Source organism: Scyliorhinus torazame, chromosome 17 (genome assembly GCF_047496885.1).
Source record: "Scyliorhinus torazame isolate Kashiwa2021f chromosome 17, sScyTor2.1, whole genome shotgun sequence".
Classification (NCBI taxonomy): Eukaryota; Metazoa; Chordata; class Chondrichthyes; order Carcharhiniformes; family Scyliorhinidae; genus Scyliorhinus; species Scyliorhinus torazame.
The window spans coordinates 181,670,946-181,685,878 of NC_092723.1; the positions used below are offsets into that span (position 1 = coordinate 181,670,946).

The 14,933-nt window shown below is 49.9% G+C and overlaps 2 protein-coding genes across 4 annotated transcripts in view; both read left to right on the forward strand.

The window, feature by feature from the left end:
* The window catches only part of wdr90 (WD repeat domain 90), a 102,729-nt gene extending 97,580 nt beyond the window's left edge, over window positions 1–5,149 (forward strand). For all 3 annotated transcript variants that reach the window (XM_072481776.1, XM_072481775.1, XM_072481777.1), the window contains exons 43-44: window positions 2,712–2,796; window positions 4,560–5,149. In XM_072481776.1, coding sequence (XP_072337877.1) covers window positions 2,712–2,796; window positions 4,560–4,747 — 273 coding nt within the window. In that variant the 3' untranslated portion in view covers window positions 4,748–5,149. The remainder of the gene's footprint in view (window positions 1–2,711; window positions 2,797–4,559) is intronic.
* Window positions 5,150–7,714: 2,565 nt separating this feature from the next.
* On the forward strand, window positions 7,715–8,698 carry LOC140393494 (melanin-concentrating hormone receptor 1-like). The gene has a single exon (XM_072479820.1). It carries the CDS (start codon window positions 7,715–7,717, stop codon window positions 8,696–8,698), a length of 984 nt encoding a protein of 327 aa, XP_072335921.1.
* Window positions 8,699–14,933: the final 6,235 nt, after the last annotated feature.

The following is a 14,933-nucleotide window of genomic DNA, read 5'->3' on the forward strand; positions in this document are numbered from 1 at the left end:
TCGGACCCAGGTCCACAGCGGCGCGAGGCAGCAGTGGTAATCACTGCGTCACCATGTCGCCCTTCGGTGCACAGTCTTAAAAGGGTAAACAGGGAAAACTAATGCCGTTACCCACTTTAAGTCGAATATTACCACCTGTTTGAAGAGGCGTAGAATCATTTGCATTTCACTGCAGTCTTAAATCGCTGGCTTTGAAAGCAGACCAAGGCAGGCCAGCAGCACGGTTCAATTCCCGTAACAGCCTCCCCGAACAGGCGCCAGAATGTGGCGACTAGGGGCTTTTCACAGTAACTTCATTTGAAGCCTACTTGTGACAATAAGCGATTTTCATTTCATTTCAAAAGTGCTATTAGTTTCTGACCCCTCACGCTGCTGTGACTGCTGTTTTGAGTTATAATGTATACATGATTCCTTGTCTCACAATTTTCAGAACTTTCTGTTTTCACCCACTGATCCCTGCACACAGTAGTTTTTGATCTCCAATTTAGGCAGAGGATCGACCCACAATACGGTGCAATAGTTGGTTTCAATGTGGAATAGTAGATGCTTGGAACAGGCCACTTTGATTTGATTTGATTTATTATTGTCACATGTATTAGTATACATGAAAAGTATTGTTTCTTGCATGCTGTACCAGCGATGCATACCGTACATGGGGAAGGAAGGAGAGACTGCAGAATATAATGTTACAGTTATAGCAAGGTGTAGAGAAAGGATCAACTTAATACGAGGTAGGTCCATTCAAAAGTCTGATGGCAGTAGGGAAGAAGCTGTTCTTGAGTCGGCTGGTACGTGACCTCAAACTTTGGTATCTTTTTCCTGACGGATGGAGGTGGAAGAGAGTATGTCCGGGGTGCGTGGGGTCCTTAATTATGCTGGCTGCCATTCTGAGGCAGCGGGAATTATAGACAGAGTCAATGGATGGGAGGCTGGTTGCGTAATGGACTGGGCTACATTCACAACCTTTTGTAATTCCCTGCGGTCTTGGGCAGAGCAGGCTCCATTCCAAGCTGTGACACAACCAGAAAGAATGCTTTCTATGGTGCATCTGTAGAAGTTGGTGAGGGTCGTAGCTGACATGCCAAATTTCCTCAGTCTTCTGAGAAAGTAGAGTCGTTGGTGGGCTTTTTTAACTATAGTGTCGGCATGGGGGGACCAAGACAGGCTGTTGGTGATCTGTACACCTAAAAACCTGAAGCTCTCGACCCTTTCTACTTTGTTCCCATTGATGTAGACAGGGGCATGTTCCCCTCTACGCTTCCTGAAGTCAATGACAATCTCCTTCGTTTTGTTGACATTGAGGGAGAGATTATTGTCATCACACCAGTTCACCAGATTCTCTATCTCATTCCTGTACTCTGTCTCGTCATTGTTTGAAATCCGACCCACTACGGTGGTGTCATCAGCAAATTTGAAGATCGAGTTGGAGGGGAATTTGGCCATGCAGTCATAGGTGTATAAGGAGTATGGTAGGGGGCTGAGGACCACAGCCTTGTGGGGCACCTGTGTTGAGGATGATCGTGGAGGAGGTGTTGTTGACTATCCTTACTGATTGTGGTCTGTGGGTTAGAAGGTTCAGGATCCAGTCACAGAGGGAGGAGCCGAGGCCAAGGCCACAGAGTTTGGAGATGAGCTTTGTAGGAATGATGGTGTCGAAGGCTGAGCTGTAGTCGATAAATAGGAGTCTGACATAGGTGTCTTTGTTATCTAGGTGTTCCAGGGTAGAGTGAAGGGCCATGGAGATGGCGTCTGCTGTGGACCTGTTGCAGCGGTAGGCAAACTGTAGTGGATCAAGGCAATCTGGGAGGCTGGAGTTGATTTGTGCCATGACTAACCTTTCGAAGCACTTCATGATGATGGATGTCAGAGCCACTGGACGATAGTCATTAAGGCACGCTGCTTGACTTTATTTTGGTACAGGGATGATGGTCGTCGTCTTGAAGTAGATAGGGACCTCAGATTGTTGTCAAGAGAGGTTGAAGATGTCTGCGAATACCCCCGCCAGCTGATCCGCGCAAGGCCTGAGTGCTCGTCCGGCTACCCCATCCGGGCCAGTGGCTTTCCGTGGGTTGACCTTCGAGAAGGCTGCTCTGACGTCTGCAGTGGTGATCTCAGATACAAGTTCATCCGCGGCTTCTGGGGTGGAGGGCTCGCTCTCGCCGACCTCTTGATCAAAGCGGGCATAGAATGCGTTGAGCTTATCAGGGAGGGGTGCGTTGGAGCCGGTGATTTTACATGCCTTCATCTTGTAGCCCGTTATGTCTTGCAGACCTTGCCATAGACGGCGGGGATCCGTGTGGCTAGCCTGGGACTCGAGCTTTGTCCGGTACTGTCTTTTGGCATCTTTGATGGATTTCTTTAGATCATATCTGGCTTTCTTGTAGAGGTCAGGGTCGCCTGACTTGAACACTTCAGACCTAGACTTCAGCAAGCAGTGAATATCCCCGTTCATCCAGGGTTTCCGGTTGGGAAACTCGCGGATTTGCTTCTTTGGCACACAGTCTTCTACACATTTACTAATGAAGTCAGTTACTGTAGCGGCGTACTCGTTCAGGCCTCGGGGTTGGAGTCTGGTACCTGGGGGAGACAGTTGAAAAGTAGAAACAGTGTAACAGAAATAAAGACCAGATTTCAGTAACATTTTCAACCTAAATTGTTGTCACATCACCCTTTGTGTAACCAAAAGACCCTTTTTTTGTATCTCTTTGCAGACAATTAAAAAAATAGCTTTGCCTCAATGGGCTACAAGTCTGAGCCTCTCTCCGGGAGGGCAGCATATTACCGTTGGGACCAATGGTAAGAGTGAGTTTTGTTCTGTAATTGTGTGAACCAGAAGTTCTTGCAGGTAAAGGAAAAATAAACCTTTGGCAAGGCACAGCAACACACTGCGATGGAAAGGAAATTTACACTATGCTGAGTTACTGAAGAATTCTGTCACAGCTAAGAGTTAATGTACAGCACCTATCAGCTGGACTGAGAATGATATTGGCAGACCCAGAGGTTTACTTCTGCTGTACATGATTCATGGCAGAGAGGAATCTATTGTCCCCATGACTAGCATGTCCAATCCATTGAGTTTCATCCCCGAGTCCCCGTCGGGGGGCTCGGAGGTGTACAGCTCCCAGTAGAAGGCCTCGAAAACTTTTTTCACCTTTTTGGTTCAGCTACCAGTCTGCCTTTGCTGTCCTTCACCTGTGCTATTTTCCTTGTGGCTGCCTGCTTTCTCAGCTGGTGAGCCAGCAGGCGGCTAGCCTTGTCTCTATGCTCTTGGAAGGTCCCCTGTGCCTGGCGGAGTTTGTACACTGCTTTCCTAGCGGATAGCAGGTTGAAGTCCATTTGTAGCTATTTGCTCTCCACCAGAAGCTCTATGGTCTGGGCCTTGGAGTGTCTTCTGGCAACCTCCAGTATGGAATCGCTCAGTTGTTGTGTAGCCACCCTCTCCTCCCTATACCCAAGCCTTGTGGGCAACAATTTCTCCCCTAATCGCAACCTTCGTGCCTCCCACAATGTGGAAGGTGAGAGACTTCCCCATTCCGGTTGTTCATAACATACTCGCCATGGCCTGTGATGTTTTCTGGTAGAAGACCTTGTTGGCCAAGAGGGTCGTGTCCAACTTCCATATTGGGCATTGGGCACGGCCCATCTCCAATCTCCAATCTCTCATTCCAGGTAATGTGGAGCGTGGTCGGAGATTCCGAACGTGGAGTATTGTATTTCTGGAACCATCAATTTCCCCATAACAAAGTAGTCGATGGGGGTTTAGACCCCGTACTGGTGAGAAGAACGAAAATTTCTTTTCACCCGAGTGCATGAACCGCCATAGATCCACTGCCCCCACCTGCTCCATAAACTTTCCCAGTTCCCTGGCCATACCTGCTGTTTTTCCTGTTTTGGGATTTGATCTGTCCGTCAGTGGGTCCTGTACACAATTAAAGTTTTCAATCTCTCTCTCTCGCACTCTTCCTTTCTCTCTCTGTCTCTCTCCCCCTCTCTCTTTCCTAGCACTAACTTTCCCTGCTGGTGTGGTAGCCCACCTCACGGGGTTTCTCTGACCCTCTTCTACACACGTTCCGTTGCTGTCCTTTCTGTCTCCTCCTCACCCTCCCCTGTTCTCTGCTGCCCTCGCCCCTTCCTCCCTATGAGCTAGCTCTCTTAGTCATAGCGAGGCAGTGCAGTCCCGTGAAAAATTGTCCATGTCCATCACTGTTTCTCTGCATGTTCTTCACCGCTGCCTAGTTTACCTTTTGCCCTGTGGGTCCGCCGACTCGCTCGCTGCTCCTACCCTTTTCTGCCATTTCTGGCTCCCCTGTGCTCCGTTTGGGAGTTGGGATCAATCGTGTTCTGCATGGTACAGACCTTTCCTTTAGTGGGAATAGGGGCAATTTAAACTGAAATGTGGCATTCAGATTTTTTTTCGTTTCAGCGAAGAGGGGATTGCGATAACAGATGACTGGTGCATTAAATAGAAGTTATCTGAAGTCTTTTGATGCATTCTGTGCCAATGTTGCTTCACTTCCTAGACCTTTAAAGTTATTCTTCCATGTTTCTGGTTTGTGCAGGGAGACTTCTGAAGCTAATGCAATACCCATCTGGAAAATTCCAGGATTTCACTGGGCATAATGATGCCGTTCATTTCAGTCGATTCACACCGTCTGGGAAGTTCCTCCTGTCTGTCGCATGCAATGAGGTGCTGGTCTGGGAGGTCCAGAATCTACAGAGCAATTTCACCCATGTACAATATCTCTGAGTTCACGGCAAGCATGAAAGGGGGTATTCGCTGTATCACTGCTAGACCCCCTTTATAAAGCTATCTGATATCACAGACTCGTCACAATAGAGGCCTCAATGTAGTTCAACTCGAATGCAGTTTTACAGCTTTGCAGATCCCATTAGAAAGGGCATCTGCTACTACGGGAGAAAATATTAAGTATTGTAAAATATTAATGTTAAAATCATTCTGAAATGTAGTTGGTGTACTGAGCACATGGAGTTCTTACTAAATGGTTGCACTGAGATTTTTAAAATTGTTTAGCCAGGAACGTTTTATTGCAAGATTCTACTTGTGAAATAATACCGATCATTTAATATTTTTATTATACAAGTGATTTTTGTACTATCCATGAATAAAAAATTTTAAATTGTTTTACAATATGCGTGTTGGTTCAGGATTTATGATTGACAGTTCTGCTTAATTGCATTTGATAAAAAACATCATTAAATGTGAAATTAAGTGCGTGCATTCTTTACAGTTTGGAACTAAAATATTACCCAGCCTACAGGGCATGTCATTTCTGCAGTTCATGGGACAAATTGTCCTCACTCTGCACTTCACTGGTTTACAGCATAAAGATTCTACTCCACTCGTGAGCCATAAAATGAGCAAACGTTAAATAAAGTGAGGCTCCCTTTGCCGCAAGGCTCCCTTCACAGGGCGAGGGAACTGTTCACCGTGCTTCCCCAACCTTTTCCTGGTGTGAACCCATTTTAATGTCTTAAACTTGTGATTTGAGTGACAATGTGTGGGTGAGGAGGAGGGGGGGGGGGTGGAATGTTGGCACTGATAGGTTTGGGGACATTAAGATAATCGACTTGTTTATTAGAAACATAATTTGAATAAATATGGAACTTAGGTGAGTGGCGCAGTGGTTAGTGCTGCTGCCTCACGGCGCTGAGGACCCAGTTTCGATCCTGGCCCCGGGTCACTGTGTGGAGTTTGCACATTTTCCCTGTGTGTGTGGGTTTCACCCCCACAACCCAAAGATGTGCAGGGTAAGTGAATTGGCCACTCTAAATTGCCCCTTAATTGGAAAAAAAATAATTGGGTACTTTAAATTTATTTTTTAAAATGGGGCTTAGGAATACCTTAACACTCTGGTCAAAATTAAATCTATATTAAATAATTACATCAACAAAGGCAACTGTTTCTGTGCATTGGATGATAAATATGTCACTCTCATTAGACTACTAGTTCCTGTGCCATACAAGAATGATAATCAAACCTAAACTTTAATTTACTAGCTCAGTTGATTTGTTACTATGATTTGGTTGAATGGATTTTTCTTTCAGAACACATGTTTGTTTCCTCAAGTCTAAGAGATGGAGAAGCACAAAATACCTAGTGCAACCATCGATTGTGATCTGACAGGACTACATCAAACATTATCAAATCTCTACGAAAAGCACACACCGACTCGAGACCATACCTTCCTCATTAATCACCTCTTTAAACCCCTCACCACTACCTTATTAAGACAGATGTGGAGAAACTACTTCATTCCAAAGAGTTGTCTAGAATAGAATCCTAGAATTCCTACAGTGCACAAGGGGACCATTTGGCCCATCAAATCTGCTCCGACCCTTGGAAAGAGTAACCCCATCTGATCTTTTGACGCTTAAGGGGCAATTTAGCACAGCCAATCCACCTAACTTGCACATCTTTGGATTGAGAGGAAACCAGAGCACTCGGAGGAAACCCACGCAGACACAGGGACAACGTGCAAACGCCACAGACAGTTACCCGAGGCTGGAATTGTACCCGGGTCCCTGGTGTTGTGAGGCAGCAGTGCTAACCACTGTGCCACCCATCTATGGAACTCTCTATCCAAGTGGGTTGTGGATTGCTTCTTGGTTCAATATATTTAAGTTTGGGATTGACAGGCTTTTGGTTTCTTTCAGGGAATTTCAGCTGGGAAAATGGAGTTGAATCCCCAGCCCAGCCATGGTGAAGCAGGCTCCAGGGCGCTGTGTGATTCACTCCAGGGCGCTGTGTGATTCACTCCAGGGCGCTGTGTGATTCACTCCAGGGCGCTGTGAGATTCACTCCAGGGCGCTGTGAGATTCACTCCAGGGCGCTGAGATTTTCACTCCAGGGCGTTGTGAGATCCACTCCAGGGGACTGGCTGTGTGATCCACTCCAGGGCGCTGTGAGATTCACTCCAGGGCGTTGTGAGATCCACTCCAGTGGACTGGCTGTGTGATCCACTCCAGGGGGCTGTGAGATTCACTCCAGGGCGTTGTGAGATTCACTCCAGGGGGCTGTGTGCTGCACTCCTGTTGTGTACAAAATAAACAAGGTGACCTACTATAAGGGCCAGAAAAAGGACATTCGGCCGCCCCCTCCCCGGCTCCATTTAAAAATAGAAGTGTGAAGCAGAGGGCCGCCCCTGGAGAAGCTCTTTGCTGTGTGGCTGACACGGGCAGTCAGTGACTCCCAGTGTAAATAGGCGCTGCTATAAAGCAGCCGCGTCCTGTCAAACCTGCAGAGGCGAAATCGCGCGTTTCAGCAGGATGGCTGTTCCCAACCGCTCAGATGCTTTCTCCAACAACATCACATCTCTAGGTAAGAAGCTCCTTTTAAAAAAAAACCCCAACCCAGCTCCCATGAAATGAGAACAGAATTCAGAGCATTGAGTAAAAACCCACCCAGATGTATCACTCCCTACATCTGGATGCTGGGGGAGCGATTTGAAAAGTTAGTAAGTCGGATACCCTCCCGACTCTTACCCCGAAGATTGTTCTGTGCGTTTTTAAGAAGCAGTTTTTCAAATAGTTTCTAAATGTCTGAATGATAAATAGTTGAAGGTGGACAGAAAGCAGCATGATTGTGACAGCCTGGCTGATATTGATGTGAATATTGTATCCAGCTGGACATTGCAATGAATTTGTGTTTTTATTTCCAGGTGAGATGAGCCCCTTTGTTTATTCCAGCATCATCATGCCCCCGATTTTCGGGATAATTGGCCTGTTGGGGATCCTCGGGAACGGTATTGTGATCTTCACCATCACTCAAAGGCTCAGATTGAAATCCAGCAACAGTAGAGTCCCAGATATATTTTTCATTAACTCCTCGGTGGTGGACTTGCTGTTCCTCCTGGGAATGCCCTTCGTGGTCCCCCAGCTCCTGGGGGACAGGGGCTGGCACTTTGGCCAGGTGATGTGTGTCGTCATCTCTGCCATGGGCAGCAACACCCACTTTGTCAGCGCCTACATCCTCACCGCAATGGCCATCGACCACTACCTGGCCATCGTCCACCCACTGGCCTCCACCCACCTCCGCAAGCCCACCACCGCCCTCCTGACCATCTGCCTCCTGTGGGTGCTCTCCTCCCTGAGCATCACCCCGATGTGGATGTACACCAGCCTCATCCAGCTGCCTGAGGGCATCTCCAGCTGTGTGATCCGCCTCCCCAACCCAGACACCGATATCTACTGGTTCACCCTTTATCAGTTTGTGCTTGCATTCGCCGTACCCCTGACTGTCATCTCAACGGCCTACAGGAGGATCCTGTTCAAGATCAGCTCCCCGGGGACCCTCGTCTCGCACAGGAGAGCCAGGCTGCGGACTAAAAGAGTGGCTCGGATCACCATCGCCATCTGCCTGGCTTTCTTCATCTGCTGGGCTCCCTTCTACCTCTTGCAGTTATCCCAGCTAGCCCAGGAGCAGCCCACTCGGCCCTTCTACTGCGCCTACATTGTGGTGATCAGCATGGGCTATGCCAGCAGCTGCCTCAATCCTTTCATCTACATTGCCCTGTGTGACAGCTTCAGAAAACGGTTCATAGGCTCAGTGTGGCCCTCCGCCGCAGGAAAGGGCAGCAACACAGTGGTGGCCTGGGTGGGGAAACAGGCAGAGCTGGACCAGCACCATGGACAGCGGCCAGGCAGTCAAAGGGCACCTCAGTCAGCAGGGCTCAATTAGTCCCCTCTCCATCAGCACACAATTGCAGCCCTCTCTGGGTGTGGATGTGCACTTTGAGCGATATTGTAAAATGGGAGCAACCTGTTTCACATCTCCGGGTCTGTACTTCACTTGAATTAAATAGAAGGAACAATTGTTTACCGAGACTCGCTGAAAAATGTCCCATATTGTTAAGCAAAAGTATTAAGGGATATGGCCCAAAGGCAGGTGTATGGAGTTGGGTCACAGATCAGTCATGATTAAGGCAGCACGGTGGCACAGTGGTTAGCACTGCTACTTCACAGCCCCAGGGACCCGGGTTCAATTCCAGCCTTGGGTGACTGTGTTGAGTTTGCACTTTCCCCGGGTGCTCCGGTTTCCTCCCACAGTCCAAAGATGTGCAGGTTAGGTGGATTGGCCATGATAAATTGCCCCTCGTGTCCAAAAGGTTAGATGGTGTTACGGGAATAGGGTAGAGACTTGGGTTTAAGTAGGGTGCTCTTTCCAAGAGCCGGTGCAGACTCGATGGGCTGAATGGCCTCCTTCTGCACTGTATGTATTCTATGATCTCATTGAATGGCGGGACAGGCTCGAGGGGCTGAATGTCCGGTTCCTATGTTCCGTACTACTACCTGTTACCCTTTCTATTCCTGCCACATTTAACTCTGTAACAATGTTTTCCAGAATTCCCTACTCTCAGATGCAGACTGTAGTGTTTATCTGTTGCTACATTTGTAGGGTTACAAGATGTGGGAGATCGTGGTGCAATGGTAATGTCCACCAGGCTAATGTTCCGGGGATGAGGGTCCAAATCCCACCACATCAGCTAGTGGAATTTAAATTCAATTAATAAAATCAGGACTTGAAAATCTAGTCTTGGGAATTGTGACCATGGCAATGATCATGGCAAAACACATGGACATGGTTCGCCGGGCTCCCTGAGCACCTTCCACATCTGTCCTCTACCCCAAAGAACCTGCTCAACCTCGCCCCCGTCAAGTGAGCTCTGTGAACCACCTTAAATTGTATCAGGCTGAGCCTGGCACACGAGGAGGAGGAATTAACCCTACCTAGGGCATCAGCCCACAGACCTTCCTCGATCTCCTCCCCCAGCTCCTCCTCCCATTTACCCTTCAACTCTTCTACCAGCGCTTCCCCCTCTTCTTTCATCTCCTGGTATATTGCCGACACCTTGCCCTCCCCGACCCATACACCCGAGATCACCCTGTCTTGAATTTCTTGTGCCGGGAGCAACGGGAATTCCCTGACCTGTCGCCTCACAAACGCTCTCACCTGCATATATCTAAAAGCATTTCCCGGGGGTATCTCAAACTTCTCCTCCAGTGCCCCTAGGCTCGCAAATGTCCCGTCAATGACAGGTCCCCCATTCTTCTAATCCCCGCCCGATGCCAGCTCTGGAACCCCCCGTCCATCTTCTCCGGGACAAACCGGTGGTTACCCCTGATCGGGGACCACACCGAGGCTCCCACTGCACCCCTGTGCCGTCTCCACTGGCCCCAGATCCTTAACGTTGCCGCCACCACCGGGCTTGTGGTATACTTTGACGGCGAGAACGGCAGCGGTGCCGTCACCAACGCCCCCAGGCTCGTTCCTTTACCGGACGCCATCTCCATCCTCTTCCATGCCGCCCCCTCTCCCTCCATAACCCACTTGCGGGTCATCGCCACATTTGCTGCCCAGTAGTAGCTCCCTAGGTTTGGCAGCGCCAACCCTCCTCGGTCCCTACTGCGTTCCAGGAACCCTCTCCTTACCCTCGGGGTCTTATTCGCCCACACAAACCCCATAATACTCCTACCTACTCTCTTAAAAAAGCCGTTGGTGATCACGATGGGAAGGCACTGAAACACAAACAGAAATCTCGGGAGGACCACCATTTTGACCGACTGCACTCTACCCGCCAGCGAGAGCGGTAACATGTCCCATCTTTTGAAGTCCTCCTCCATTTGGTCCACCAACCTCGTCAGATTCAGTTTATGTAGGGTCCCCCAACTCCTGGCTATCTGGATCCCCAGATACCGAAAACTCCCCGCCGCCCTCCTCAGCGGTAGGTCCCCTAGCCCTCTTTCTTGGTCCCCTGCCTGTACTACAAAGAGCGCACTCTTCCCTACATTGAGCTTATAGCCCGAAAACTCCCCAAACTCCCTTAGAGTCTGCATGACCTCCACTATCCCCTCCATTGGATCCGCCACGTACAGCAACAGGTCATCCGCATATAGCGACACCCGGTGCTCTTCTCCCCCTCGGACCACCCCCCCCCCATTTATTAGACTCCCTCAGTGACATGGCCAATGGTTTGATCGCCAATGCGAACAACAGGGGGCACCCCTGTCTCGTCCCTTGGTACAGCCGAAAGTACGCCGACCTCCGCCGGTTCGTCACTACACTCGCCACCGGGGCTCTGTAAAGGAGCTTAACCCAGCTGATAAACCCTCCCCCGAACCCAAACCTACGCAGCACCTCCCAGAGGTACTCCCACTCTACTCGGTCAAAGGCCTTTTCCGCGTCCATAGCTGCCACTATCTCCGCCTCTCCCTCCTCCGATGGCATCATTATCACGTTCAAGAGCCGCCGCACATTAGTGTTTAATTGCCTGCCCTTTACGAATCCCGTCTGGTCCTCATGGATCACCCCCGGGACACAGTCCTCAATCCTCGTGGCCAGCAATTTTGCCAACAACTTAGCATCCACATTGAGGAGCGAGATCGGCTTGTACGATCCACATTGCAGTGGGTCCTTTTCCCGCTTTAGGATCAAATAAATTGTCGCTTCCGACATTGTCGGGGGCAGGGTCCCCTCCTCTCTTGCCTCGTTAAAGGTCCTCACTAGTAGCGGGGCCAACAGGTCTACGTACTTTCTGTAGAACTCCACCGGGAACCCGTCCGGCCCCGGGGCCTTCCCCGCCTGCATGCTCCCCAAACCCTTGTTCAGCTCCTCCAACCCAATTGGTGCCTCCAGTCCGGGTATATTCGGATCTCCGCATTGTCCCACCTGCTGCTCTGCTCCTTCTTGGCCCATTTCAGGACCCTCTCTCTGTCCGTGAACCGGTGAAATCTGACCACCATCGCCCTTGGCGGCTCATTTGCCTGGGGCTTCCTCGCCAGCACCCGGTGCGCCCTGTCCAGCTCCAGCGACCTCGAAGGGGCCCCCGCGCCCATCATCGCCCCAATCATCGTGTTCGCACATGCCCTGGCATCGGCCCCCTCCACTCCTTCTGGGAGACCCAGGATCCGCAGATTCTTTCATCTCAACCTGTTCTCCAGGTCTTCGAGTCTTCCCGCCCACCTCTTGTGTAGCGCCTCGTGCTCCTCCACTCTCACCGCCAGGCCCAAGAGCTCGTCCTCATTCTCACTCACTCTTTTCTGTACCTCCTGGATGTTCACCTCGTGGGCCTTCTGGGTCATCCCTAGTCCTTCAATTGCCGACAACATAGGCGCCAGCATCTCCTTCCGCAGCTCCTCGAAGCAGCGCTTGATGAGTTCCTGCAGCTCCGGCCCGCGCTCCGTTTTGTCCCCGGCTGCCGCCATTTTGATTTTTTCCCCTCCCTTCTCCCGCTGCTCCAATGCCGCTTTTTTGGCCGTTGCACTTCTGGTCCGGTCCATAAAAGTTGAAGGGGGACCTCTCTCTTCACTTCCCCACGGGTTGTCGTCAATAAAAATTCCGTTGGGGTTCCTCCAATGAGCCCGAACGTCCGTAGTAGTGGGAGCTGCCGAATCGTGCGGCTTCGCTCCACATAGCCGCAACCGGAAGTCGCTATCCACAATGCTACCGTGCTGCCCCCATTAGAGGATGGAACATACAGCAACTTTTTCTTTACTATCCAAGCCCAATGAAATGAAGTGCAGTTGTAGTATCAATACTGCCTTGGCTGATCTGAGGCAGCTCAACACAGACTCGAGACTGAACAGAGAACTTTGATGATTTGCAAGGTATAGAATTATGGCATGAAGTGCATTAATGCACTGCAATAAGGGGACATTTCATATTTTTACTAATTTTTCACTTAAAATTGACCGGTGAACACTTCCTCTTGCCAATGTTTTACACAAGGGTTGAATAACTTGCTTCAATTTATAGTCAGCTGTCCTTCAGATGCATTCTGATGTTAAAATAGCTACAAATACATAACATGTAGAAACAATATTGAAATGCATCTCACAACAATAACTGTGAATGCCTGGACATAATTAATTCCGTAAGAAGTCTTACAAAACCAGGTTAAAGTCCAACAGGTTTGTTTCAAACACTAGCTTTCAGAGCACTGCTCCTTCCTCAGGTGAATGAAGAGAGGCATGAAGAGGACATACCTCTTCATTCACCTGAGGAAGGAGCAGTGCTCCGAAAGCTAGTGTTTGAAACAAACCTGTTGGGCTTTAACCTGGTGTTGTAAGACTTCATACTGTGCTCACCCCAGTCCAACGCCGGCATCTCCACATCATAATTAATTCTATTAGGGAACTCAAACGCGATCAGTTCTCCCCCTCTCTGTGAAGTATTTCCAGGACCATATAGTGGGTGTGGTGCAATGGAGCTCTGTTATGGTGTACTAAAAGGATGAAAGCTCTCGATGATGCACAAAGTAGCAATAATAAAATGTCTGTATGTTGGGAAAATAAAGGTCGTTTTAAGGGAAATAGTATTGGTAACATCCCCAGCATGCACGCAGATACTGAGCCAGCGGTACTTGAGATGGTTTGCACACGTGAGCCTCATGGAGGATGGCAGGATCCCCCGAAGATATATTGTACAGTGAGCTCACCACAGCACCGAAACCCACTTTCTACACGCCCCTTCACTTCAAAGACATCTGCAAATGTGGCATGAAGTCCTGTGACAGGGACCACAAGCGTTCAGAGCAAGTTGCCAGCGATCGCCAGAGCTGGTCGACAGCAGTGAAGGAGGGAGTGAAAAGAGGCGATGAGAAGGGACACAGCAGCTGGCAAGACATGAGATCACATCAGAGAGAGGAGAGGCTGCCAAACAAATCCGTGACTCATTGGCGTACACCCATTGTCTCTCGAGACAGGGAGGCCAAGAAGATTTCTGTTAAATATTATAAATAAGGACTTCCGGTTGCGGCGATGACTAGCTAAGCCGCACGTTTCGGCAGCTCCAGCTCCAACGGACCTTCGGGCTCTTTTAAGAGCCCCAACGGGAAATTTCTGCGCGACGAAACCCGGTGTGGGGTGAGTGAATAGGGAGTTCCCCCCCCAACGAAAGAGGAAAATATCGGCGGCGGCGGCTGTAGCGCGAGGAATCCTCGACGAGAGGGACAGAAAGGGAGAAGACAAGATGGCGGCGGAGAAACCCAGGCGGCATGGGGGCCCGAGCAAGATTATTTCTTGAGACAGTGTGTGGAGCTACTAAAGAGGGAGGTGCTGACCCCGATGCTACAGGCAATTGAGGGGCTCAAGGAGGCACAAAGGACCCAGGAGACAGAGCTCCGCGTGGTGGAGCAGAAGGTGACGGATAATGAGGACGAGATCCTGGGCCTGGCGGTCAAAACACAGACGCACGAGGCGCTCCACAAAAAGTGCATTGAAAGGATTGAGGCCCTAGAAAACAGAGCGCGAAGGAAGAACCTTCGGATACTGGGTCTCCCTGAGGGAGTGGCAGGAGCGGATTGCGGGGCTTATGTGAGCACGATGCTAAGCTCGTTGATGGGAGCTGAGGCCCCTGCGGGCCCCTTAGAGGTGGAGGGGGCACATCGGATCCCGGCGAGAAGCCCAAAAGCAGGAGAACCACCTAGGGCGACAATCGTGCAATTTCACCGCCTTAAAGATAGAGAAGAGGTCCTGAGATGGGCTAAAAAGGTGCGGAGTAGCAGATGGGAGAATGCAGTGGTACGGGTGTACCAGGATTGGAGTGCGGAGGTGGCGAGAAGGAGGGCGAGTTTTAACCGAGCCAAGGAGGTGTTACACAAAAAGAAGGTGAAGTTCGGGATGCTGCAGCCGGCACGACTATGGGTCATGTACCAGGAGAGACACCATTATTTCGATACGGCGGAAGAAGCATGGACCTTTATTAAAGAGGAGAAATTGGATCGGAACTGAGGGACTGATACTGTAGGGAATGTTATTGTCGATGTAAATAGAGAAGTTAATTGGGAAGGGGGGAGACACTAAGAAATGTGGGCGCCGGTGAGGGGGGAAAGAAGGGACATAGGCGGAGAATGAGGAATGGGAGGGGGAGGGGAAAGGGAGCTGCGCCACAAGAGGCGGGTCAGATAAAGGGATGT